This window comes from Staurois parvus, unplaced genomic scaffold (genome assembly GCF_062004578.1).
Source record: "Staurois parvus isolate SC_StPar_1 unplaced genomic scaffold, SC_StPar_1.0 ptg000099l, whole genome shotgun sequence".
NCBI classification, from domain to species: domain Eukaryota; kingdom Metazoa; phylum Chordata; class Amphibia; order Anura; family Ranidae; genus Staurois; species Staurois parvus.
The window spans coordinates 3,911,138-3,936,168 of record NW_028317895.1 but is presented as its reverse complement, the minus strand read 5'-3'; the positions used below and the strand labels follow the sequence as shown (position 1 = coordinate 3,936,168).

General features: G+C 42.7%; 1 protein-coding gene across 3 annotated transcripts in view; it reads right to left on the bottom strand.

Moving 5' to 3' along the window:
* The window catches only part of SIMC1 (SUMO interacting motifs containing 1), a 94,852-nt gene that overhangs the window by 40,183 nt on the left and 29,638 nt on the right, over positions 1-25,031 (bottom strand). For 2 of the 3 annotated variants that reach the window (XM_089671114.1, XM_089671112.1), the window contains exons 8-9: positions 18,446-18,608; positions 17,543-17,621 (exon numbers count right to left, since the gene is read on the bottom strand). In XM_089671114.1, coding sequence (XP_089527240.1) covers positions 17,543-17,621; positions 18,446-18,608 — 242 coding nt within the window. The remainder of the gene's footprint in view (positions 1-17,542; positions 17,622-18,445; positions 18,609-25,031) is intronic. The other variant, XM_089671113.1, reaches the window with a different exon arrangement.

Here is a 25,031-nt window from a genome sequence, read left to right as displayed (position 1 = left end):
TACACCTTCAGCAAGAAGCGTGGTGAGAAGGAGACAAAATGGTGGAGTGATTCACAAATGGAAGAAATACAATATAACCATCAAATTGCCCTTGGTCTGCAGCTCCATACAAGATTTTGCCTCATGGGGCAAGGAAGACCATTAAAAAAAAAAGGTGAGGGATCAGCCCAAAACTACACAGGAGGAGCTTGTAAAATGATCCCCATTTCTCTGCTAAAAAAGATCCAGGCTGACTTTGTTGCATTGAAAGGCCAAATGGACAGACCGGACCATGTATTGTAAAATCTTAGATGAGAACTTTCTTCCCTCAGACAGAAAACTGAAGATGGGTCTTCCAGCATCACAATGACCCAAAACATACCACCAAGGCAACAAAAGAGTGGATTAAGGTTATTGAGTAGCCTAGCCAGTCTCCAGCCCTTATTCCTATAGAAAGAAAAAAAAAAAAAAACTATGGAGGGAGCTGAAACAGTTTGAGCAACAGCCAAGAAACCTTTAGCATTTAGAGAAGATCTGTAAACAGTGGACCAAAATCCCTGAGTTGTGTGCAAACCTATTAACCAAATACAAGAAAATCTTACTTCTGTGCTTTCCAACAAGGGTTTCTCCACCAAGTAGGGATGTTTAATTTATAGACCTTGATGCCCGGGACATGTCATTCCATGCACTGGGCAGGTAGTTTATTTTAACCTTTACAAAGCAATAAATAGCAAGACAGCGCTCTTCCCAAAAAATATCTTATAATACAAAGATGCTGAAAAACTAAAAAAAAAAAAAAAAAAAAAACGTGGGAAAGTGTCCAAAACTACAATGTGCAGAAAACTATTCAAAAACATGGCCTATTAATAAATCTAACAAACAAAAATATCAAACAAGAAATTTAACTTTTTTTTTTTTTAAGAATTATAAAAGTTTAATAAATAAATAAAAAGTTTAAAAAATAAATAAAAATGTGACAAGAACCAATAATCAGTGAACCGATGGAAAGAAACTTATTATATCCAACCAGGGCAACCCACCAAGGAAAATTTATAGCACTCTCCCACAATTTTTTTTTTTGGGGTAAAGTGTCCAAAACTGAAGTGTGGAAAACTGTTCAAACCAACATACTAATATCTTAAAATTATTAAGATCAAACCATAGACAAGTCAAAAAAGTCAATAAATTGGTGAGACAATAGGTGAAACAATGGTGAAGTGCGCTAATCTTCAAAATTCTTCATGTTTTATGAAGTTAACCCAAGTAAGAATCCGCCACCAAAATAGAAAGGAGAAAGGAGGAATCCACAGTGTAAAAATCATACAAAATTTTTATTCATCCAAATTCATATAAAAAAAACTACTCACACTGATAAGTGTCACAGCCGACACTAGCATCTCTCACTTCAAACCATAGACTAAAGTGGCACAAAATGTTTAATTTTGATGTTAAATTTTTTTTTTAAGATTAGTATGTGATGTTAAAAAGTTTAAGATATTAGTAGCTTATGTTTTTGAACAGTTTTCCACACGTTTCAGTTTTGGATGCTTTCCCACACTTATTACAAGTTTTTTTTAGCACTTTTAGCATTAGAGATTTTTTGGCTAGAATGCTATAAATTTCATTGGCCATTTGCCCTGGTTGGGTATAAAATACATTTCTTTCCATCGGTTCAAATTTTTTCACTCTTTTGTAATTGAGAATTTAAAAAAATTGATATTTTCATTGATGTTAAACACTTTATTCAAAAACATGGCATATTAATCAATATATCCAGTTTTCCACACATTGTAGTTGGACACTTTCCCACACCATTAAGTTTTTTTTTTATAGTTTTCACCACTTTTGTATTAGAAGAGTTTTTTGGGAAGAGCGCTGTCTTTAGATTTATTGCTTTGGTTGGTTGCCCTGTTTGGGTTGGTAGTGGCTCTCCTTAAACATACTCCTTATTTATATTTTTTTCGCGTTCCAGAGGCGCTGTTCTCATCTGTTGGTCATCTTTTAACCTTTAGCCCTGCTGCAGGTGAGCTTCTTACAAATGTCCATATAAAAACATCTAGGTAGCAGTGACCATAACATGATTTCATTTATTGTTAGCTGCAAACCGCAAGCAGATACGGGAAAAATAAAAACGCTCAATTTTAAGAGCTAATTTTCCAAGGCTGATAGCTGCTCTCCAAGATTTAGTCTTTGAAGAAGTCCCATTTTTGTGGTGTTTGTTTGATGCCAATATTCCCTTCTAGTCTATGAACACACTGCAATATATATTCCCATAGGAACAAGTTATGTAAACCTATGTGGTTTACATAAGATAAGAGCTTATTTAAACAATGATGGCGTACCTTCATATTTAGATTTAACATTACAAAGAATATAACAGAATATGCAAAAAGGAAATAAAGGCCACAAAAATTGAACGAACAACAGATTGAAGAACTTTGGGGGGGGCTGGTCCGGTCATCTTTTGCAATAGTAAAAAGGTCCGGTCCGAGCATGCAGGCACTTTACAAAATAATCTAATCTAGAGTGGGTGACTGGGGACAAAGGCAGCGAAAATTTATTAAAACACCTTCTTCAGCTCTGTGTCTACAAAAAGGAGCCCGGGGGAGCTCTTGTCCATAATGGGCATGGTATTGACAGCTCCAGATCCACATTGGCTTACAATTGATACGATACAAAAATATTTAGACAGAAGAAAAAAAAAAAGTGAATAAAGCACCTGGACTGGATGGCATACACCCACGGGTGCTTTAAGAATTGAGCTCTGTAATTTCTAAGCCATTGTTTCTATTTTTTTTTGGGGGGGGAGGGGGGGGGGGGGGGACTAATGATTGGCATAGTACCACTGCATTGGCGTAAGGCCAATATTTAAAAAGGGGTCATAATCTTTACCAAGTAATTATAGACCTGTTAGTTTAACTTCTATAGTTGGGAAGACACTAGAGAGTTTAATAAAAAGGACACATAGATGAGGAGTTCTTGCTGGAAAAAAAAAAAAATATTTTAAGCAACAGACAGAATGGATTCATGAAATACAGAAGTTGTCAAACAAATCAGATTTCTTTTTAGTAAAATGAGCAAAACTTAAGACAGAGGGGTGGCGGTGGATGTGGTATATGTGGATTTTGCAAAAGTGTTTGACAAAGTACCCCACACACAGCTAATGTGTAAATTAAAGTCTACAGGATTGGAGAAATCCGTATGTAAATGGATAGAAAACTGGCTAAAAGATCGTATTCAGAGAGTAGTGGTTAATGATTCATACTCTGGTCTAGGGTTGTCAGTGGTGTACCCCAAGGTTCACTCAGTGTTGGGCCCCTTCCTTTTTAATATATTGATAAACAATATAGGGTCTGGGATTAAAAATCCCATTTCAGTCTTTGCAGAGGACACCAAGTTGTGCAGTGGAATAACGTCCTTACAGGATGCCTCCAATTTACAAGCCGACCTCAATGCACTGTGTAATTGGGCAACTATGCGGCAAATGAGGTTTAAGGTTGATAAATGTAAGGTTATGCACTTGGGGGTTAATAAGCATGCATCATACATACCGGGGAGGGTTATAACTGGGGGAATCAATGGTAGAGAATGATCTTGGGGTTCTGGTAGATCACAAGCCTAATAATGGCATGCAATGCCAAGCTGCGGTTTCTAAAGCGAGCAAAATCCTCTTGTATTAAGAGGTATAGACTCCAGAGAGATATCATTTTACCCCTGTACAACTTAGTAAAACCTCATCTGGAATATGCAGTTCAATTTTGGGCACCAATTCACAAAGAACATTGGTTGCCCTTCTCTGTACTTTCACCAGTTCCCCAAACTGATAAGAAGCATGGAGGAGCTCAGCTATGAGGAAAGATTATAGAAATGAATTTGTTTCTTGAGGAGATTAAAGGGGAGATATGCCGGACCGATTGCAATGTATCGGGGGTTCCATACGCGGGACAGGAGTTTAAGCTGAGCCTCTTTGCGGATGATGCCCTCTTGACCCTTACTAATCCTCCGACGACGCTTCCTAACTTGCAACGGGTTCTTGAGCGCTTCTCCTTGATCTTGGGTCTATGTATCAACTTGGATAAAACCGTCGCTCTCAATATTACTTTGGCTTCAGACTTGGTTTCGCACCTACAATCCCACTTCCCTTACCAGTGGGCTTCCTCTTCTCTTGAATACTTGGGCATTCGCTTGACCCCCACCTATGACTCCCTTTTTGGTGCAAATTACTATCCTTTGCTTAGCTCTTTATCTTCCCTTATGCATTCCTGGCAATTTCCGCACCTGTCTTGGATAGGACGGGTCCATTCAGTGAAAATGACCATCTTGCAGAAATTGTTATATTATTTTCGCACCCTCCCAGTGCGGGTTCCCCCTCATTTTCTTCAGTTGCTTCAGGCGAAGTTTATGCGGTTTATCTGGGCCAATAAACACCCCAGAGTCTCTAGAAATACGCCCTTTGCTCAGACTCCAGGGTGGTCTTGGGGTACCTAATGTAACTAAGTATTATCAGGCGAGCCAGATTGCTCCGCTGTCTATGTTGCACGCTTCCTCCGATGTTCCTCTCTGGGTCCTGCTGGAACTACCGAATTGTGCCCCTATCGCACGGTCGACACTTCTATGGCTTCCCCCTGCCCTGCGCCCTATGGCGCTGAGTCCAATGTTGCTCCATGGCCTACAAGTCTGGGACTCTGTACGTTACTCCAGTGGCCTGATGTTGCCCTTCTTGCCCTTGCTTCCAATCATTAACAACCCTCTTTTCCCGCCGGGTCTGGATCACCCGAGGGCATTTTCTTGGTGGATGGCTCATGGTTTCTCACAGGTGCAACACTTTTTGATTTTTCGGTCCTTTCCCACCTGGAATGTCCTTCGGGAGTCTCGAGATGTTCCCCCAGCGGAATTTTTTCGGTACCTTCAATTGCGGCACTGGCTACGCTCGCTGAGGGCCACTTCTGCTTTCCCATATCAGAAATCTGCCTTTGAACGGCTTTGCCAGCAGCGCCCAGGTGCCCCGGGCCTTATCTCCGTTCTATACGCAGCTTTGAACAGACGCTCGTTGCACACTTCTTTCATATGTTGCTCAGTGGGAACGCGACCTGGGAGTGGCTGTGGATCCGGAGGACTGGAATAGGGCCTGGTCACTCATAGCTAAATGTTAATTTAATACGACCACGCTGGAAGCAGCCTACAAAAGGTATTGTTTCGTTGGTACTGGGTTCCGGCTTGTCTGGCCCAGGCTAACCCTGCCTGTAGTGATCGATGTTTTCGGGGTTGTGGCCATCGTGGCGATGTACTGCATGTCTGGTGGTCATGCCCGAGGTTGGTTCGTTTTTGGTCTCGTGTGTTTGGCCTCCTTTTCACTTTGTTCCATCTCTCCATACGCCGGGATGCTCGGTATGCTTTGCTTCATTGCCCCATACCGGGCCTCTTGGCTCGTCAGCAGCGGTTGGCTTCCTATTTGTTTTTATCGGCCACTAGGACAATTGCTCAGGCCTGGAAGAGTCTGTTTGTACTTTTTCAGGGGGTGCGGGATCGTATGACTACTATGATGCTCAACGAGCAGATGTCGAGTATATGCAACGACTCTCAACATAAATTTTTGAAAATATGGGAGCCATGGTTGCAATATGCCTTTCCCACGCTCCCCCCGGCCAGTGTGGGGAGGTAATGGAGTTTGGTATTGGCGCTCGTGGACCCCTGCTCTTTGGTTTGTGTTTTTTTTTTTTTTCCTTTCCTCTCTGCTCTTCTCTCTTTTTTGTTTGTTTTGGTGTAACAGTGGACAGCTGCCTTTAGTTGCGTTCGTCAGCGTTTCACTGATGTTATTGTAACCTATGTGCCATTGATAGCCCCTGCGTGGGCGTACGCTTTGCCTTATTGGAATTAGAGCGTTGTCTGCTCTATTATGCCTTTATTGGTGCAATTGATAGCCCCCGTGTGGGTGTGTTTTGTTGCCTCTGTTTTATACTGTTTAAAATTAATAAAAACCATTAAAATACAAAACATAGAATCATAAGTTAAAGAGAAACTGCTGTTTATTTTCAGGATGTAAACCCTTTAATTGTTATACCCTTTTATTGCCTTCAAATAAATGATAAAAGGATCCAGCTACACTTCAAAACAGAACAAACATCCCTGGCAAGAGTTAACATTGAAGCCCACCTTGACACCCTACAGTGCCTCTCAATGCACAATGACTAATTCTCCCATTGGTAATCATTGGAACCAATTAGAGTGGGACATATGTCATGGGGATGGATAATTACCTGTGACTGTATCACCCTAAAACAAGCACATTGAAAATAAAAGCTCATTATTCCTACAAAAAAAAAAAAAAAAAAAAAAAAAAAAAAAAGGGGGGAGATATGATCAACATGTATAAAATACACCAAGTTCACTATATGAACCACTGATGTATAATTATTCACCCTGAGGTCATCACAGAGGACAAGGGGGCACTCCATGTCTGGAGGAAGAGAAATTTAATATCCAGACACAAAAAGGTTTCTTCATAGTAAGAGCTGTGGAAATAACCCCCTTAAGAGTTGGTACTGGCCAACTCAGTGGATAGCTTTTAAAAAAAAAAAAAAAGCCTGGATTCTTTCCTAGATACACTACCTATAAGTGTTATGTCCAGTTACATTCAAAGTTGATCTAGGGAATGCTCCTGCAAAGGGGAAAAAAATAAATAAAAAATTATTACTTCCTGATCCCCCTGAGAGGCAAACTGGATCATGCTTTGAGGGCTTTTTTACCTTCCTCTGGATCAACTGTGGGTGTAGGATTATAACTTTTTTTTTATGGTTGAACTGCATGGACTTGTCTTTTTTCAGCCAGACTTACTATGTAACATGTTACATATCACTGCGCACGCTAGGATGAGAGCAATAATTCTAGCATGAGACCTCCTCCGTACACTATACGGATGACCTATAAAGGGGCTTTAAATGTGTCACCTATAGAAAAAATAGGCTACTGAAGTTGGTCGCCATTTCAATAGTGCATGTAAATTTAAGGTATCTAGTGCAACCTCATCTTTTATAATTTTACAAAAAAAAAATATTACCCTGCTTGTATTTACTGAAATTTAGCAGTACTATGCGATAAAAAAACAAAAAAAAAAAAAACGGAACTACCACTATGTTATTCTCTAGGGTGTCTACATAACTCCAAACATTTTCTGAAAGCAATTTTCAGGTCTAAAAGGATTTAAAACTTGTGCAAAAAATGGCTCTGGCAGCGAAAGGGATAAAGGATAAGCTGGACACTCCCCTTTCCTGAGGAGCACCCAATCAATGCTCATTAGACTGCAAGGTCTCTTCCCTATAAATAGAAATTAGCAGTTGACAAGAGCAGACCGGCCATAAAGTGGTATATTACAAATCCTACGTGAAGTTCTGATGAAGTCCGCAATGATTAGCGGGCGAAACGCGGCAACGAAGTGGCATTGCACTCTGCGTCCTTCCATGCTGCGGTGTCCATGAGGGGAAAGAAGCAAGCCATTCATCTCCATCTTGGATGGACATGAGGCAAGACAGAAAACCACTAATACACACAACTCCCAGGAGTTTTTTGCAAATATAAGTGGCTTAGTACACTTTCACCGGTGGAAAGTACCTCTGAATAGAGCTAAGTCATACCTTGCTAATAATCAGTGATACAGGGTTGTTATACCTCATGCCACAATTGAGAATTCAAGCGCTCTTATAGAGAAAATGTTTGGGCCTTATAGGTGAATACAGAGTATTCGCATTAGTATTTTTATGTAAAACAGCACATATGTCCTATTCATCCCTGTAAGGAACCGCACTTGCTCTCATTTAAAGAGAAATTTTTGGAGCCCAGTTTTAGGCTAATCACATGAAGGCTTTAATGCGATTATGCATAAGACTTTCCTATCACATTCAACCAATTTTTTGACTTAAAGATTATACCTCTCCAACCTCAGAATATATATATTGAGGCCAATTTCTTCAGTGGAAACACTATGGTTTCTATAAGGATAAATATATATTCCAGCCATCCTTTAGGTTTTTAGTTTCATTAATATATGTTCATTCTAGAAGCCAAACCACTGTAATTTCTTGATCAGCAATGGCCATACACTGAATATACAATTATTCACCTATGGAAGATTTACATACACCTGTATTTTCTACATGGACTTTCCATTAATGAACACAGAAGTAGTCTTTGCCTACTAGATCGGGCTTATTAGTCACACAGCTAAATGGAAAACACGGAACTTTGTTTTTATACTTTTTTTTATTTGATTGGTAACTGTCCACCATGATACAATGTCTACCTTTTCATGATCCATGAAATCTTGAATACAATTTGCATTCACTAATTCAGTGACCATTACTCTATGTAGGATTTGTAATATACCACTTTATGGCAGGTCTGCTCTTGTCAGCTGCCAATTTCTATTTATAGGTTATTTGGTTTAAGAATCCACACCTTATACATAGGGTGAGTCGGTGACCATTTATGATATGGCGATTGCACCCAATTTCAATGGCAATTGTTTATATTAAGGTCTCTTTCCTCCCTGCTAGTCCCCATGTGCAGTGCTGGAGACAGGCAAGAAAGGGAGGAGGGCAATGTTAAAATGACAGGTTTAAGTCTCCATAAAGCCCTTGGTTTTTAAAAGCCCCAGACATTCCTAAAAGCACCTCAGATTTAAATATGGTTTTGGTTAAAAAAAAAATTTTTTATCTGGACGAGTAGATTGGGACACCGATTTAGTCCCTGAACAAATAGTTTTTTCAAAAATTTCCAGACCTTTGCAAAGTCATGTTTTGCTTGGGGATCAAATTATTACTCATGCTTGATAGTCTAAAAATACACTGTGGGACTGTTCTGGAACTTCTTGGCATACTGCATCTATTATCCTGGAGCAATGTGTTATGTGCAGGGGCTGAATTTCAACATATGTGGGGTTAAGAAACTGTTACAGGTCTCCTGGAATCAAACTATTGTTCACTGTAATTTGGGGAGGGGGAGAACAAAGTAAAAGCTTATCGCCTAAGGTAGGATTGCAAGGAGGTGGGCAGAGGCACCGACAACGCAAGGGGCCCCCAGGCAATGGGAGAGCATGGGGCCCCCCTGTGTCCCAGTCCATACCCACACAAAATGGAAATAACTGAAACTGATATTTTGTGGCCCTCACTGCAGCAGTAGAGGTCAGCTTTCATCTGCTGCAGTGAGCCACAAAAGATTGGTTCCAGTTATTCCCCCCCCCCCCACCCCCCACTGCATGGAGCACCTGCTCTATGCACACATAATCATCCCCTATGATGGGGGAGAGGGATGCAGGAGCCCCCTGGCTGTGCCCAGTGATGCCCATGTAAAAAGAATGGGGAGCAGTGTGTTACAGCAAGTGTAGCACACTGTGGCAAACAGTGGCTGTGGGGACATAGGCCAAAACCCAGGCTTATCTGTATAGTGCACTTAAAATTGATGTGCCACAAGCAAGAGTCCCACGGACTTAAACCTCAGCACAATAAAAAAACCAAACACACGGACCATCTCCACGTAACCATGAGAATACAAGGACCGGCTCCAGGTAACCCTGACAATACAAACAAGGACCGGCTCCAGGTAACCCTGACAATACAAACAAGGACCGGCTGCAGGTAACCCTGACAATACAAACAAGGACCGGCTGCAGGTAACCCTGACAATACAAACAAGGACCGGCTCCAGGTAACCCTGACAATAGAACAAGGACCGGATATAGGTTATATAGCGAGCGCCCACTGTAATGCAAAGATTAAGCTGCTAGAACACCTAAAAAGGTAACCAACATAACCTTCCAAAATAGTATAAAGAGAAAAAGGGTGCAGCGCTAATAATGCCAATACTACTATATTAATATCAAATCAATATATAAAATACAAAAAAGATATTATGGATATATTAAACGTCCCAAAGTCACACAAAAAGTGTGATGTGCAAATTCTGTCGTATCTCCTTATTTCAGGATCATCAATCCACAGGTGAAACAGGAAATGAGTGAAATACGCACTTACCAGAAGTCCGTTCAATAAACAAATGAAAAGAAAAATTCCTATTTTCCTCAGGTGCGTCGGGGTCCTTTGGTCTCAGGTTAGGCTACACTCTCACTAGAGATCCCTCCTGGCCGGATTCCCTGGTTCACTTCTGGGGTCCCTCCTTAGGTATGGTATATCTAGGATTCCTCCTTAAGCTTGATACCTCCCGGAGTCTCTCCTTACGCTTGATACTAGAAGGGTAGTGCTCATAGAGAGCAATAAGGGACATCCCATAGCGTGATACTGTATGAAAAGCTTTATTCCAAATTTATATATATATATATATATATATATATATATATATATATATATATATATATATATATATATATATATATATATATATATATGGTAAACAGGCAAAAAAGTACTGACCGCAAGAATAAGTGTTGGCCACCTGCGGTGGCTTAGATGTCCATGTGCTGTAGCCCCCCTTGACGCATAGAACAAGGAGCGGCTCCAGGTAACCCTGACAACAGAACAAGGAGCGGCTCCAGGTAACCCTGACAACAGAACAAGGAACGGCTCCAGGTAACCCTGACAACAGAACAAGAACCATCTCCACAGAACAGGGATAATCTATATACTCCAAGAACCATCTTCTCAGAACAGGAACTGTCTATATAAAAACAATGACTGTCTCTATAATGGACTGTCTCCAATATGGAATGTCTCCCCCGTCTCTGCTAGTTTATGAGTCCCTCACCTCCCCCAACAGCAGTTAGAATTCGGGGGGGGAGGGGGGGGGGTCAGGTGCCAGAGTAGACAGCCCCATGGAGGTTGACTCCAGCACAGTTCTGCAGGATGCCAGAAATGGAGCCCCCCTACTGACCCTGGGCCCAAGTACCCGAATGGTCAGTCTCCCTGGTGTCAAGGAGGAATCCATTGGTTTCTTGTTAATTTCCTTATGCAAGGCTTTTCTTGCAGAACTCAGAACACTGTTCCACCACTGGTCTCATGTAGATACAGAAGCACTGCTTCTGTCTCTTCTTGCGTCAGTCGCTCAGAACCCTCCTTGCATAACGCTATGAGAGCAAAGGAGGGAGGGGGCTGGGAATTTACAGCAGCAGAATAGCTGCTGCTATTCTCACCACGGAAGTTCCACCTGAAGGTCACCAGCAGCCTGCACTGTCTAGTCCCTTACTGCAAGTTGTAGCTGCTCTTTTGGGACAGGTGGGAGAGTATTTGGGGTGGGAGGAGAGCTCTCTAATGGAAGAATGAAGATGGGGGGACTTGGGGGTACACAGCACACTTTTCAACCCTGCACTATTTCACGCACACCTCAACTCTGCCCTCTGTATGCAGCACACTCCTGAATACCTGGTGTGTACCAATGCCCCACTGTTACCTGCAATATAGCCACACCCACAATTTGTGGTAGAGGGCCTGCTGAGCTGTGACACCCCCCCCTCTCCACAGAATGCACGTGTGGGTGGGGTTTGAGTTTCTGCACCTTTTCTCTGAAAAAAAGACACACCCACACCACACTTTTCTTGGGACTTGTAATGTATGCCATATCTGTCTAAGGGGGAAGGTTGGTGTATAAATTCTGTGCGGTTTGTTAATAAAGTCAGTCCTGTTTTACTCAACATTGGAACCAGAATATAGCAACTTTACCCCAAGCCTCAGACAGAACCAGTGGGTGAAGCTGTAGTTCTAGCAGTGTATAGAGTCCTCCACTCTGACGATCACACTCTAGACCTTGTCTTCTCTCATCTCTGTACTTCCTACAACCTCACAAACACCCCCTTTCCTCTCTGAGGACGGGGAGACGGAGAAGGTGATGAGGTTGTGATCAAACACCTATCCCTCCAAACAATTACCAGCAGAAACCTCCGGAACTTGAACCCTGCTCCCTTCCACACTGCAACTGACCAACTTTATGACAGTATCCATCCCCTGTCCTGCCCTGACCTGGCCACTACTGTCTACAACGACTCGCTTTCAGCCACTCTAGACTCGCTCGCACCCCTAACACCATGAAGCATTAGGCCCCGACCGCTACAACCCTGGCAAACTGACCAGAACTCTCAAACGACATAGTCGCGCACTGGAGTGACTATGGCGTAAAACCAAATCCCAAGAAGCGTTCACCAGCTAAAAATCTCCCTTGATGCACACTTCCTCCCTTTACGCTGCCAAACCAGCCTACTTTGTTACCCTCATTAATACCTTCTCCACCAGTCCTTGTCGGCTATTCTTTCTCCGCCTCCACCCAGTACCTCACTCACCGCCCACGAGATTGCTAACCACTTCAAAAACAAGATTGACGCAATTCGTAGGGACATAGAAACTGCTCAGACGTCCACCCCACTTAACATTCCTCACACAAACCTCCTCAACACTTCACTCTTGACCTCGCTACTACCGAAGAGGTCACCAAGGTTCTCAGAAGCCAGTCTTACCACCTGCCCCCTCAAAACTCCTACGGTCACCCTCTTCTTACATCCTATGCTCCCTTACTCACATCTTCAATCTTTCCCTCTCCACCGGTACCTTCCCCTCACCTCTAAAGCATGCGCACATCACTCCCATACTTAAACCCTCCCTGGACCCCACCGACCTGAACTTAAGACCCATGTCCCTGCCATTTACCTCTAAACTCCTAGACCGCTTAGTCTATAATCGTCTGAGCTCCCACCTCACCGACAACAACCTTCTCGACCCTTTACAGTCTGGCTTCCACCCCCTACACTCCACTGAATCTGCCCTACTCAAACTCATCAATGACCTACTAACCGCCAAAACCAATGGCCACTATACAGTACTCCTACTTCTCAACCTCTCTGCAGCTTTTGACACGGTTGACCACCCCCTCAAAAAAAACTACTTTTGGCCTCAGACTCTGCTCTCTTGGTTCTCCTATCTATCGCAGCGTTCCTTCAGTGTTACCTATAACGCTGCCACCTCCTCTTCACTCCCTCGGTTGGGGTCCCTCAAGGTTCTGTCCTCAGACCCCTTCTCTTCTCCATCTACACCTCCCTTGGCCAATTGATAAACTCCCACGGCTTCAATCACCATCTCTACACTGACAAATCTCAACCCCCCACCTCACCCCCTCAGTCTTCAATCGTATCCCTAGCCTACTATGACATAATCGGACTGGATGTCACTCCACTTCCTCAAACTCAATCTTTCCAAAACTGAGCTCCTAGTATCCCCCCAGCCCGTGCCCCCACCTTCTCCATCAAGATCAACACGATCATCAGTCCCACCCCTCACGCCAGGGTACTAGGCGTAATCCTAGACTTTAATCTGTCCTTTCAGCCCCAGGTCCAATCGCTGACAAACTCGTGTAGACTTCACCTCCGTAACATCTCCAAGATACGACCGTTTCTAACCTCGGAAACCACTAGGCAACTCATTCACTCCCTTGTTATATCACGCCTCGACTACTGCAACTCCCTCCTTATTGGCCTACCTCATCGCAGGCTATCCCCACTTCAGTCAATCATGAATGCTGCTGCCAGACTCATCCACCTTACTAACTGTTCTGTATCTGCCACCCCTCTCTGCCAATCCCTCCACTGGCTTCCAATTGCCCAACAGATAAAATTCAAACCACTAACACTGACGTATAAAGTCGTTCATAACACTGCTCCAAATTACATCACCGATCTAGTATCTAAATACCACCCAAACCGTACTCTCCGCTCCTCGCAAGACCTCCTACTCTAGCTCCCTTGTCTCCTCCTCCCATGCTAGTCTCCAGGATTTCTCCCATCCTCTGGAACTCCCTACCCCAATCTGACTATCGCCTACGTTGTTCACGTTTAGGCGCACTTTGAAAACCCATTTCTTCAGGGAAGCCTACCCCGCCCCCAGCTAATACTGGAATCCTCTCCTCTTCCAACCACTCCATCGCCTAGTTATTTACCTTTTGTACAACCATCCCCTCCCTCCTAGATTGTAAGCTCTAAGGAGCAGGGCCCTCTAATCCTTGTATTGAAACCGTACTGTCTCCCTCCATAATGTAAAGTGCTGAGCAAACTGTCAGCGCTATATAAATCCTGAATAATAATAATAATAATAATAATAAAAAATAAGTAGAAAAGCTACAATTTCTGGGGAATTTGTGTGAAGAGTTCTTGCCTCCACCAGTAATCTACAACTGGAGTGGGCGGAGTAACTGGGTGGAGTGGCTGGAGTAACTGAAAAGGTCAATGGGCGGCGTGAGTTGCAAACAAATGGTCATATTGTGAAAACTATCAGGACTATGGCTTAGCCGTGGACATTTTTAGTGGCAGCAGGGATAGCTGAACGTTTTGATATACGATTTGTGTAGGTGGGCTTGAAAATGACGGAGTGATGGCAGTTTAGAAATCATGTCCTGATTTGTCAGCTCCCACTCTAGTTTTGAACATTCCGCCATTCATTCCTATGGGACCAATTTCACCACAAAAACGCCGATATTTCGTGAACCATTCGGCGAAACGTTCCACAAAGTAATCGCACACCAGCCGGGAACAATCTGCACGTTTCTGTATATTACTGTGGGAGGAGTTAGGGTGGTAAATTTGGCTATAATAAGAATATATATATGTGAGATAACAGTAAGTGGTCTTGCCATGCAAGAACACTTAAGTTTGGCAGATAACTAGTTGGGGGTGTCAGGCAGTCTGTCACAATAAGTAGTAGAAAAGGAATCTCGAGAGGAGCAATTCTGTAAAACCAACACCACCAAATTATGGTCCCACAGAGATAAAGGGGGCCACAGACAAAACAATCCACATTGCCCCCTGCACAAAGGCCTAAGCAGCGAGACATGAAAGGTCTCCAACAGAGAATGGCCAGTGCAGAGATCTGCCCCTTGATGGTACTTAAGAGTTCTAGGCTCCCCCAAAAAAACATTAAAAGTCAGCAGCTACAAAAACTGTAGCTGCCAACTTAATATAAGGGCACTTACCTGTCCAGGGGTCCAGCGCCTTCATCACCTGGGCTAGTTTCTTCACTTCATTACTAAGCCTTGCAGCTTCACAGCCAGTTTCCCACTGCGCATTTGCAAGTCACACTGCACCTTGTGAATGGTCTCGTAGTCTTATGTCCGACCATGTTGTCCTTGGCCAAGCTGATGCAATAGGAATTGCCAGAATACCCTTCACTTTTATGCTGTGCAACAAGGAAGAAGCTGCAGTGGAAGAAAGGCATGGATCAATGTGAACTGATGCCAAAAAGACACACCAGGGCATAAAGCACAAAATGCCCAAGGATTCTTGATTCAGGACACAACCCTATCCTGCTTGTTCATGAATGTGGATGGAAAGAGATCAGACAAATCTCTGCACACACTTTGGGTGAAGGGCCTACTTGCCCAGATTCAGCTGTTAACAGCTGAGAAAAATGCACCTGCTAATGTTCCACACTGGGAATGTGTATAGCAGAGAAGCAGAACATGAAAGTCTGCAAAGGACAAGACATCTGCATAGAAATCCAACATAGAGTGGATATGGTCTTAGCACTCCTTGGATTTACCCATGTATCTGATTTGACATTTGCAGTGCAGCACAGCTGTTTAACAGTATAGCACACTGGGGGGCACCACTGCTAGGACACTCATCCAGCTGCAGGACAACGTGAGGGTCAAAATTCAGCCATCATGGAGGGCACATGAAAGGTCCTTCAGGGACATGACATGCCTGCAGGCTGTCACCCCTGTGATTGGCACTGGAAAATGTTGGTAGCAGACGGACATTTTACTGGCCTTCTCCGATCTTCCATAGCGGGGTCTGGGTACTGTCCCTCTGGGCCCCAGGCAATAGATCTTGATAATGCCCTTCAGTTACCCCAGTGGGGGTGTACAGAATAGACAACGAAGCCACATGCAAAAACATAGGCTTGTCCAGTGAAAGACAAGGAGTTAAAGACCAGACACAAACACCATGAACAGCACAAGGGCCATCAATGAAATGTGTACCTTGTGCAGCTGGCTCCTGCTTTAGTTGAAATCTTCCAGCAAGATGTGGGTTAATAGAGATTAAAAAAAAAAAAAAAAAAAAGAAAACTCACCATATGTACCTAATAAAAACTAAGTTCGCCCTTTCATCTATTCACTGAAGGTTTATTATTGCTTTTCTTAAAGAAAAGCCATGAATAGGAGACGGACCAGTCATTCACACTTTTTAACCACTTGACCTCATGACCGTTTTACCCCCTTTCAGGACAAGGCCAATGTTTGCTCTTCAGCACAGTACTACTTTTACTGGCAATTGTGTGTTCATGCAACAGTGTAGGCAAATTAAATTTATTTAACAAAAATAAACCCAGTGGTGATCAAATACCACCAACAGTCTATTTTTTGTGAAATAAATATACTACTCCCACCACACAATTTTCTACCTTCTGTTCTATCAAAATCAGCCATGTAGCCGAATACATTTTTTCGCCTAAATTTATGAATTAAAGACCAAGTTCAATTTCACATACTTTACATTACTTTCATCAGAGTAGTTCAGTGTCACCACAGACACTACTATTGAAGGGGAGATGGGGTGATCTGGGACTGATTGCTGTTACAGTGATTAACACAAAACAGCAATTGTTCATAACAGAAACCACTGACAGTTTGCTTACTGTTGATATGCTGTGATTGGCTACAGGTAATCACATGGTACAGTGTGCTGTGATTATCCCAGGTATCATTTGATAGCTGTGCGCCAATCACAGCATCACTACAGAAATCAGAGCGGTTATGAATGAAACTTATTGTTTCAATATTGTGACAATGTGAACACATACAGAACCGTAATCCGTTGTGTCTTGTACACACACTGGTTACAGGAGCGGTGTGCTGCACGCCCCAGCGAGCTTTCCAGTGCACATGTATGAGGCAACATATTTGTAGGTTGTTGAGCCTGACTGTTGTCCTCCACAGTAAAAGCACTGAGCAGGCAGCAAGTGGTTAACCCCTCCCTCCTAGATTGTAAGCTCCGAGGAGCAGGGCTCTCCTATCCCTCTTGCATGGTCTCCATTTATATTGTAAAGCGCTGAGCAAACTGTTGGTGCTATATAAATCCTGAATGTGGAAATTGTGTGCACACAGTTGGCATTAGAGTATGACAGGTCCCTCACCTCTATTGACCTCAGTGAACCATCAGATTTTGGCAGCAAGGGATGGGCAAAACAGGTCAGGAAGTGTCCAACTAAAGCAGGAGCCTGAAGCACAAGAGACTTTAACATCTCGTGCGGATTTAATTTTTGAAGTAGTGGTAAAGCCCTTAAAAAACACACACGCGCTCTTGGCCCCAGCCCCTCACATGATTTGACTGACAGCAGCAGGGGCCAATGGCTCATGCTGCTCTTGGCCAAGCTTGTGAGCATGGAGTGAAGAACTAAACCCACACAGTGCTTAATTGATACAGGACTCTGGTAAATGTTTGAGGGGCAGAGAATGCATTAAAGTAAAAAATATTTTGCCTTTACCACCACTTTAAGTGTAAATATAATTTCTCAATTTTAAAATTAAAAAAAATTGCATTTTAAATACATCTCAGAAAGTAGGGTAATTGCAGGCTGTATACCTGTGGTAATCCTCTGCAGGCTAAGAAACAGGAGAATGATATGATGCAATATTTCATCCCATCGCTGCCACTCTGGTCCCTGTAGAAATTATACAATTCTCAATGCTGGCCAAGTTAGGTCAAGATAGCTTACTAAAAATCAATTTGAAATAAACATATCCTATAATTCAGGCTTCAGAATCCCAACCTTGTCAGTCAATCACCAGACAACCAGATGCCCACTGATCAATTTTAGATATTTTTTAAAGGCCTGGAAGAGGGCAATAGTCTTGGCAATGGCATATATTCACAATATACTTATAATCAAATTGCCAGTATATCTTCTGGGCAAAAAGAAGAGTATGTGTACTTAGTAGGAATTGTTAAACCACTGAAAAAAGGTGATCTTTATAGGATTATTAGACTTGCTTTTAGTGGGTGCTTGACACTAGTACAATGGAATGTTTTCATTTAATTGCTGACAAGTGGTGCAGACATGGGGGCTAATTTACTATTTACTAAAGGCAAATAGGCTGTTCAATAAGCTCTGGGGCAACTTCCCTTACAAAGTGAAGTTCATTTTGCAATGAATACCAGTCAAATGCAAGGGGGGGGGGGGGGTGAAAAAAAAAAAAAGTTGACAAGTCTAAAATATCCAATAGCACCTTACATCAAGTAACTGAAAACAATGCAAGTCATTCAGTAGCAAGCATAATATATTTTCCCATAGTACACTCCGATATGTCCTATGATTGTGTAATCACTATATGTGAACATATAGCATATATTTGTGCACATGGGTTCACTTTGTTAGAATGCCTAAAGACACTCGTTCTATTCTTTGTAAACAGGTATAAAAATGGCCAAAAACATGGAATCTATTCAAGAATATCTATAGCACTAGCTGAATAAATTCACACTTACCTGGTTATCTAGCAGCAGTGTGGAATTGCCAATGAAGTGCAGTATTTTGCATAAAGAAAGGGGTAGGTCTGGAGGGGGCACAGACTCACAGCTATTAAGGAAAATCAGCTCTAACATCTTTGCTCGTAAAAGGTGATTTTCTGTGCTGCTGAAGAACAGCTCCCTTTTGAAAAAAGCAGAAGCATCTCAAAGCTTGAAATCATACCACAGTAATGAAAGATTTATGCATATTAATGTGTTAGTTAACCTATTTAAAATCTATACAGTGGGTACAGAGGACACAAAATGACATTAAAAATAAGACCTGTAGTGTACTACACTGCAGGTTTCTTTTGCAACTATGGGTCATATGCAGCTATGGTCAGGTGATTAAATATTGACAAACTTGCTAGGGCTTCCCCCAGAGCACACCATATTAGGGATGAAACAATGAATTGACAAGATTTATCAATAATAAATAGTTGACAACTAATTTTATAATCGATTAGTTGGTGAGTCAGTTGGCCTCCATACAGAATGGATTTGTTTACATATCAGGAAATACAGTTCTGCACACCTATAGCTCAGTACACTGTCCATACATGTCCATAAGTGCTGAGAACTTGTGGCTGTGTGAGGAGCAATGCATCTTTGGACATTTAGTCCTGGGAAGGAGAAGGAAGTGATTCTCTGCTGCTTGTTCTAGGAGCTCTCTGAAGGCAGGTGAATCTAGATCAAACAAAAGCCTCCAGCTTCAGAACCCAGAGACGCTGTAGGTGGCTACGATGGAGGCAATATAAGGAATTCCAACATTTAGAGTAAAAGTTTACCAGTATTGTGCATTACATTTAAAGTGATTATAAAATGTACACACACACACACACACACACACACACACACACACACACACACACACGTGACAGCTTGAAGCGGGGGGGGGGGTAACATGGATATATGAAAGGCCATTGATTCTGGACCAACATATTCTATTTCAATGGTTTTTATTCATTTTTAAACAGTATAAAAGAGAGGCAATAAAACACGCCCACGCAGGGGCTATCAATTGCACAGAAAAAAAAAAAAAAAAAAAAAGTGTGGGGCAAGGGGCAGGGGTCCAAGAGCGCCAATACCGAACGCCATTAAATCCCCAGACTAGCCGGGGAGAGTGTGGGAAAGGCATATTGCAACCACGGCTCCCATATTTTCAAAAATTTATGTTGGGAGTCGTTGCGGATACTCAACATCTGTTCGTTGAGCATCATAGTGTGGACCAACATTTTAACATTCTATGAGGTGGTAAGTTGTAATCTGGATAAAAGGAAAGCCTGTGGACAAAGCGTATCTGGATTTCAACAAGGCATTTTATATAGTACCCCACAAACTTTACAAATTAGGATCTTTTGGCAGTTATGAGATTGCACGTATGTGCATAGAACAAATTACATGCAGGAGCATGTTAAGGTGGCGATAAGTGGAATATTTTCTGAATGGTCTAGAGTTGTACGCAGGGTACACCCCAGGGCTCTGTCTTGGGTCCAATTCTGTTTAGGTTGTTCATAAACACTGAATTTATTCAAACCTCCAGCTTGCATGAGCCGTGAACATGAAGATTAACAGGGAAATACCTTCACAATAAGATAGGTTTAAGGTTTATATAAGGTTTTTATAAGGTTTAAATACAGAGAAATGTAAATCAATGCACTTGCAAGTAGGAATGCACAGATACCAGTATCGGTGCCAATACTGAGTATTTTCATGAGAACTCCAAAAATACTCGATACCTTAACCAATACTTTGCAGTGCGATTTGTGTTGGACAAAAATTACACCAGAAAGATTAGCATGTGATTGGAACAGGAATGCAATTCCTTTCCAGATTGAATGCAGTTTGCCCACTGTTCCTGTGTGAACCCAGGCTTGCCATAGCCTGAGTTCGCATAGTCGCAGTGCATGCCGAGTGTCAGTGGTAGGAGAGATTAGAACAGAAAATGGACGGTGCGGATCAGAAGCAGTCTAGCCAGAACAGTCATTGCTGCAAGGAGAGAAGATTTTAAATACCTGTCACTTTCACTCCTACTACTGACTCCGTATGGGAGCAGGGAGGTTTTCCGCACCACTCCTGCGTGAACTTTGGCTATAACAAGCCTGGGTTCACACAGGAGCAGTCGGGAAACTGCAAGCGATTATAACAGAAAATCTCATTGCTAATCTTCGTGGTGCAATTTACACCCATTAATTCAAATTGCACTGCAAAATATCGGTTAAGGTATCCTTGAGTACTTGACCAAAAGTATGTTACTTGAACTCGCCAAAAAAAAAAAAAAAAAAAAAAAAAAAAAAAAAAGGACAAAAAGTTGCATCCTTACTTGCGAGCCACCAACATGCATGTGTGTTACACATTAGAGGGAGAACCTAATGGGGAATCTAAAGTATGGAAGAGGATAGGGTGGTCCTGGTTGATCATGGACTCTGCCTGCTGCAGTTTGCTGGGTTAGCCATAGCATGCAATGTCAGACTATTAGCATGTGGTAAAAATGGTATTTACTCAAGAGAACTATAAAATTCTACCACTTTACAGAAGTCTGGGGGGGGGGGGGGGTGGCACATGCTGAACGGCCCAAGATGGAAACTATTTGATCTAGCTCCGCTCACCCCTCTGGCTAGGAGCCCATTGAATCCCCGCTAGTCTCTGCGGGTATCGGAGAGTAATCTGTGGCCATGGCTCCTCCAGATCAGGTCTGCTCCAAGCAGCAGGCTGATCCTAAGCCGCAACGCCAGCTCCCTTCCAAGATGGTGTCAGCCCCCTCTGCAGATGAGACCACGAGGCAGTCATTAGGAGACTCAGAGGATTCAGTTGACAGCTCTTTACAGTTCCCCTCTGCCTTGCAGCCATCCTGCACGGATCAAGATTTGGTTCTGTTGGGCAAGATTTGAGGGATTGCACGGGAGGAACTTTGAGTAAATCTGCTGATAATGTGCAAGCAATCTCACAAAGAACTTAGAAATGTAGGTGAGAGGGCTGCTCTTCTAGAACACAGAATGGATGAGGTTACTACAGTTCTGGATGGCCATGATGGTGATATAGAAAATCTACAAGCAGAATTACCTTCTCTTAAGAATCAACTGGACGAGGCGGAAAATAGAGCTAATCACAGTAATAGTCGTATCAGACAGACCATTACAGATCTCCATGGCTCGGTGTTTTTATTGCAAAAACTGATCCGATGTTCCGGTGGATAGTTTGGAAATGGATAGGATACATAGGGCCTTAGGCTGAAGGCCATCTTGAGACATCCTGAAATTGTTATAAAAACGAAGGAACAGGTGATGCAAATGGCTAGAGAAATGAAGGCCAGTTCGTTTCAAAGTCACCCCTATCAGGTTTACTCTGACCTCTCCCAAACTACTAACGCAAAGCAGAGATCTATGACGCATTATCTCCAAATTCTTCAGGAAAATCATACGTTACTGCTGGGGGTTCCCCTTCACACTGTCCTTTGTGTATAAGGGGTCTCAATATGATTCCTTTAATCCACCAGATCTTAAACGCTGTCTGTCGGAGCTTAATCTTCTAGATCCCACCTCTACTGCGCAGCCTTCAACGAATTCCTCAGCACATCAGCCAGGAAATAGATGGCTCCGTCTGTTAAGAGAGGCCAGCTCATGAGCGGGCGACCCCTCTCGATCATTGCTGGGGTATGAGGAATTGTTCCAGCCACTCACCTACACTGCTTGCCATGTGTTTGTGACTGGGCGATATTGCTTGACCCCCCTGTTAAATTTAGGATTCCCCTTGACAAGATGTTGCCATTGTGAGTTCCATCCTCATTTGCCTGGTTTCTATGTATGTGATTGTCTTCCTCTAAGGGTTCTGTATATGTTTTGATATGTGCAGGGGGGGTTTGGGGTGCTACATGCCACCCTCTTGTTCCCAGATGTGGGGTATGGTTTGTGCCCTGTGAATTCCATTGGATGCATGTGGTGCATCGCTCCTGCTCTTTGGCATTCTATGGGTGTTTTTTTTTTCCTTTTGCGGGACCCCCATTAGTGTACCGAGTTCTCCCTCTCCTTTTCTGGTTCCCTCAGTCTTGGCGGTAACCCTTTTTCTGGCTTTTCCCCCCCGTTCGCCTTGGGGGAGGGGCCTATTTGGGATGCCCCCATGGTCGAGTGATTTTTGCCTGTTTTGACTCACTTTGTTGTCTTACACCCCCCCTTTTTTTTTTTTTTAGGTGGTTATGTCCAGGTTTTTTTTTTGCCTTGGCCCCACTTAAGAGGGGGTGCTCAAAATTGGGTTACAATAGAAAATACACTTAGTGGAAAGTATTTGAGTGGGATTGTTTGGGTGTCACAGTTTAGAGAATTAGCTGAGAGCACGAGTCCATACACTAGGATTGTATTGAAGGAGTGGGATAGATTGCACAGAGAAATTGAATTTCTTAATGGCATTAGCAGTGAGTTAAAATCCCAGAGTTCCCCCCCCCCCCCCCCCAAGTAAAGAGGAAATTATGGGTAAATGGATTAAGAAGGAAGATGCTCAGTTGAGAGACGTAATGGAGGGGTTAAACGTAAGAACACTGGAGGATTTGAAAAAGGGAATAGGGAGGGATTTTCACTAAGATAGATATATGGAGATATAACCAATTGAAACAATTTGTGGGGAAACTGACAAAAACCCTTAGAATTAAAAAAAGATTGGAATTTGAGAAACTTTTTGGAAGTTCGAGGTGATTGGAAGCACAGCACTGCTAAAAAAAACATACAAAATTCTCACCGATTTAGATAGTAAGTCAAAAGATATATAGAAAAATGGGAAAGGGATTTAGGGGTGGAGTGGGAGGAATATACACAGAAATATATACAGTTGCAGGAAAAAGTATGTGAACCCCTTGGGATTACGTGGAGTTTTGCATGAATTGGGCATAAAATGTGCTTTGAACGTCATCTAAGTCACAACAATAGAACACAGTCTGCTGAACATAATACTACACAAACATTAGATGTTGCCATGGTTTAATTGCACATAACATGTAAACATTAACAGTGCAGGGAGGAAAAAGTATGTGAGGCCCTAGCTTAATGACTTCTCCCAGAGCTAATTGGAGCCAGGAGTGAGCCAACCTTGACTCCAATCAGTGTGATGATATTTGATGTGTTGCTGACAGCTGTCCTGCCCTTAAAAAACACACACCTGTTTTGGGTTTACTGGTTTCAAGAAGCACTGTCTGATGTGAACCATGCCTCGCAGAAAAGAGCTCTCAGAAGACCTATGATCAAGAATTGTTGACTTGCATGAAGCTGGAAAGGGTTACAAAAGTATCTCCAAAAGCCTTGATGTTCATGTGTCCACGGTAAAACAGACGGTCTACAAATGGGGAAAGCTTAGCACTGTTGCTACTCTCCCTAGGCGTGGTTGTCCTGTAAAAATTACTGCAAAAGCACAGCGCAGAATGCTGCATGAGGTAAAGAAGAATCCCAGAGTGTCAGCTAAAGACCTACAAAAATCTCTGGCACATGCTAACATTTTTGTTGACACATCTACAATAAGGAAAACATTAAACAAGAATGGAGTACATGGGAGGACACCACGGAGGAAGCCATTGCTGTCCAAAAAGAATATTGCAGCACGTTTGAAGTTTGCAAAAGAGCACCTGGATGTTCCACAGCACTACTGGCAAAATATACTGTGGACAGATGAAACCAAGATTGAGTTGTTTGGGAAGAACACACAGCACTATGTGTGGAGAAAAAAAAAGGCACAGCACACCAACATCAAAACCTCATCCCCACTGTAAAACATGGCGGAGGGAGCATCATGGTTTGGGGCTGCTTTGCTGCCTCAGGGCCTGGACGGATTGTTGTCATTGATGGGAAAATGAATTCCAGAGTTTATCAAGACATTTTGCAGGAAAATGTACGACCATCTGTCTGCCAACTGAAGCTCCGCAGAGGATGGGTGATGCAACAGGACAATGACCCAAAGCATACAAGTAATTCAACAAAACAATGGCTGCAACAGCACAGAATACGCCTTCTGGAGTGGCCCAGTCAGAGTCCTGACCTCAACCCGATTGAAATGCTGTGGCATGACCTTAAGAGAGCGATTCACACCAGACATCCCAATAATATTGCTACACTGAAACAGTTTTGTGAAGAGGAGTGGTCCAAAATTACTCCAGATCGTTGTGCAGGTCTGATCTGCAACTACAGGAAACGTTTGGTTGAGGTTATTGCTGCCAAAGGAGGGTCAACCAGTTATTAAGTCCAAAGGTTCACATACTTTTTCCTCCCTGCACTGTGAATGTTTACATGTTATGTGCAATTAAACCATGGCAACATCTAATGTTTGTGTAGTATTATGTTCAGCAGACTGTGTTCTATTGTTGTGACTTAGATGACGTTCAGAGCACATTTTATGCCCAATTCATGCAAAACTCCACGTAATCCCAAGGGGTTCACATACTTTTTCTTGCAACTGTAGATTGGTACATGGAAATGTTAGACATTTATAGTTCAATTCCACCTCCCGCATACTAAGTAGGTGGTATATTACACTGACGGTAGAGCACAAGATGAGTGGTGAGAAACAACCTTTGTGTTAGCGAGAGTGT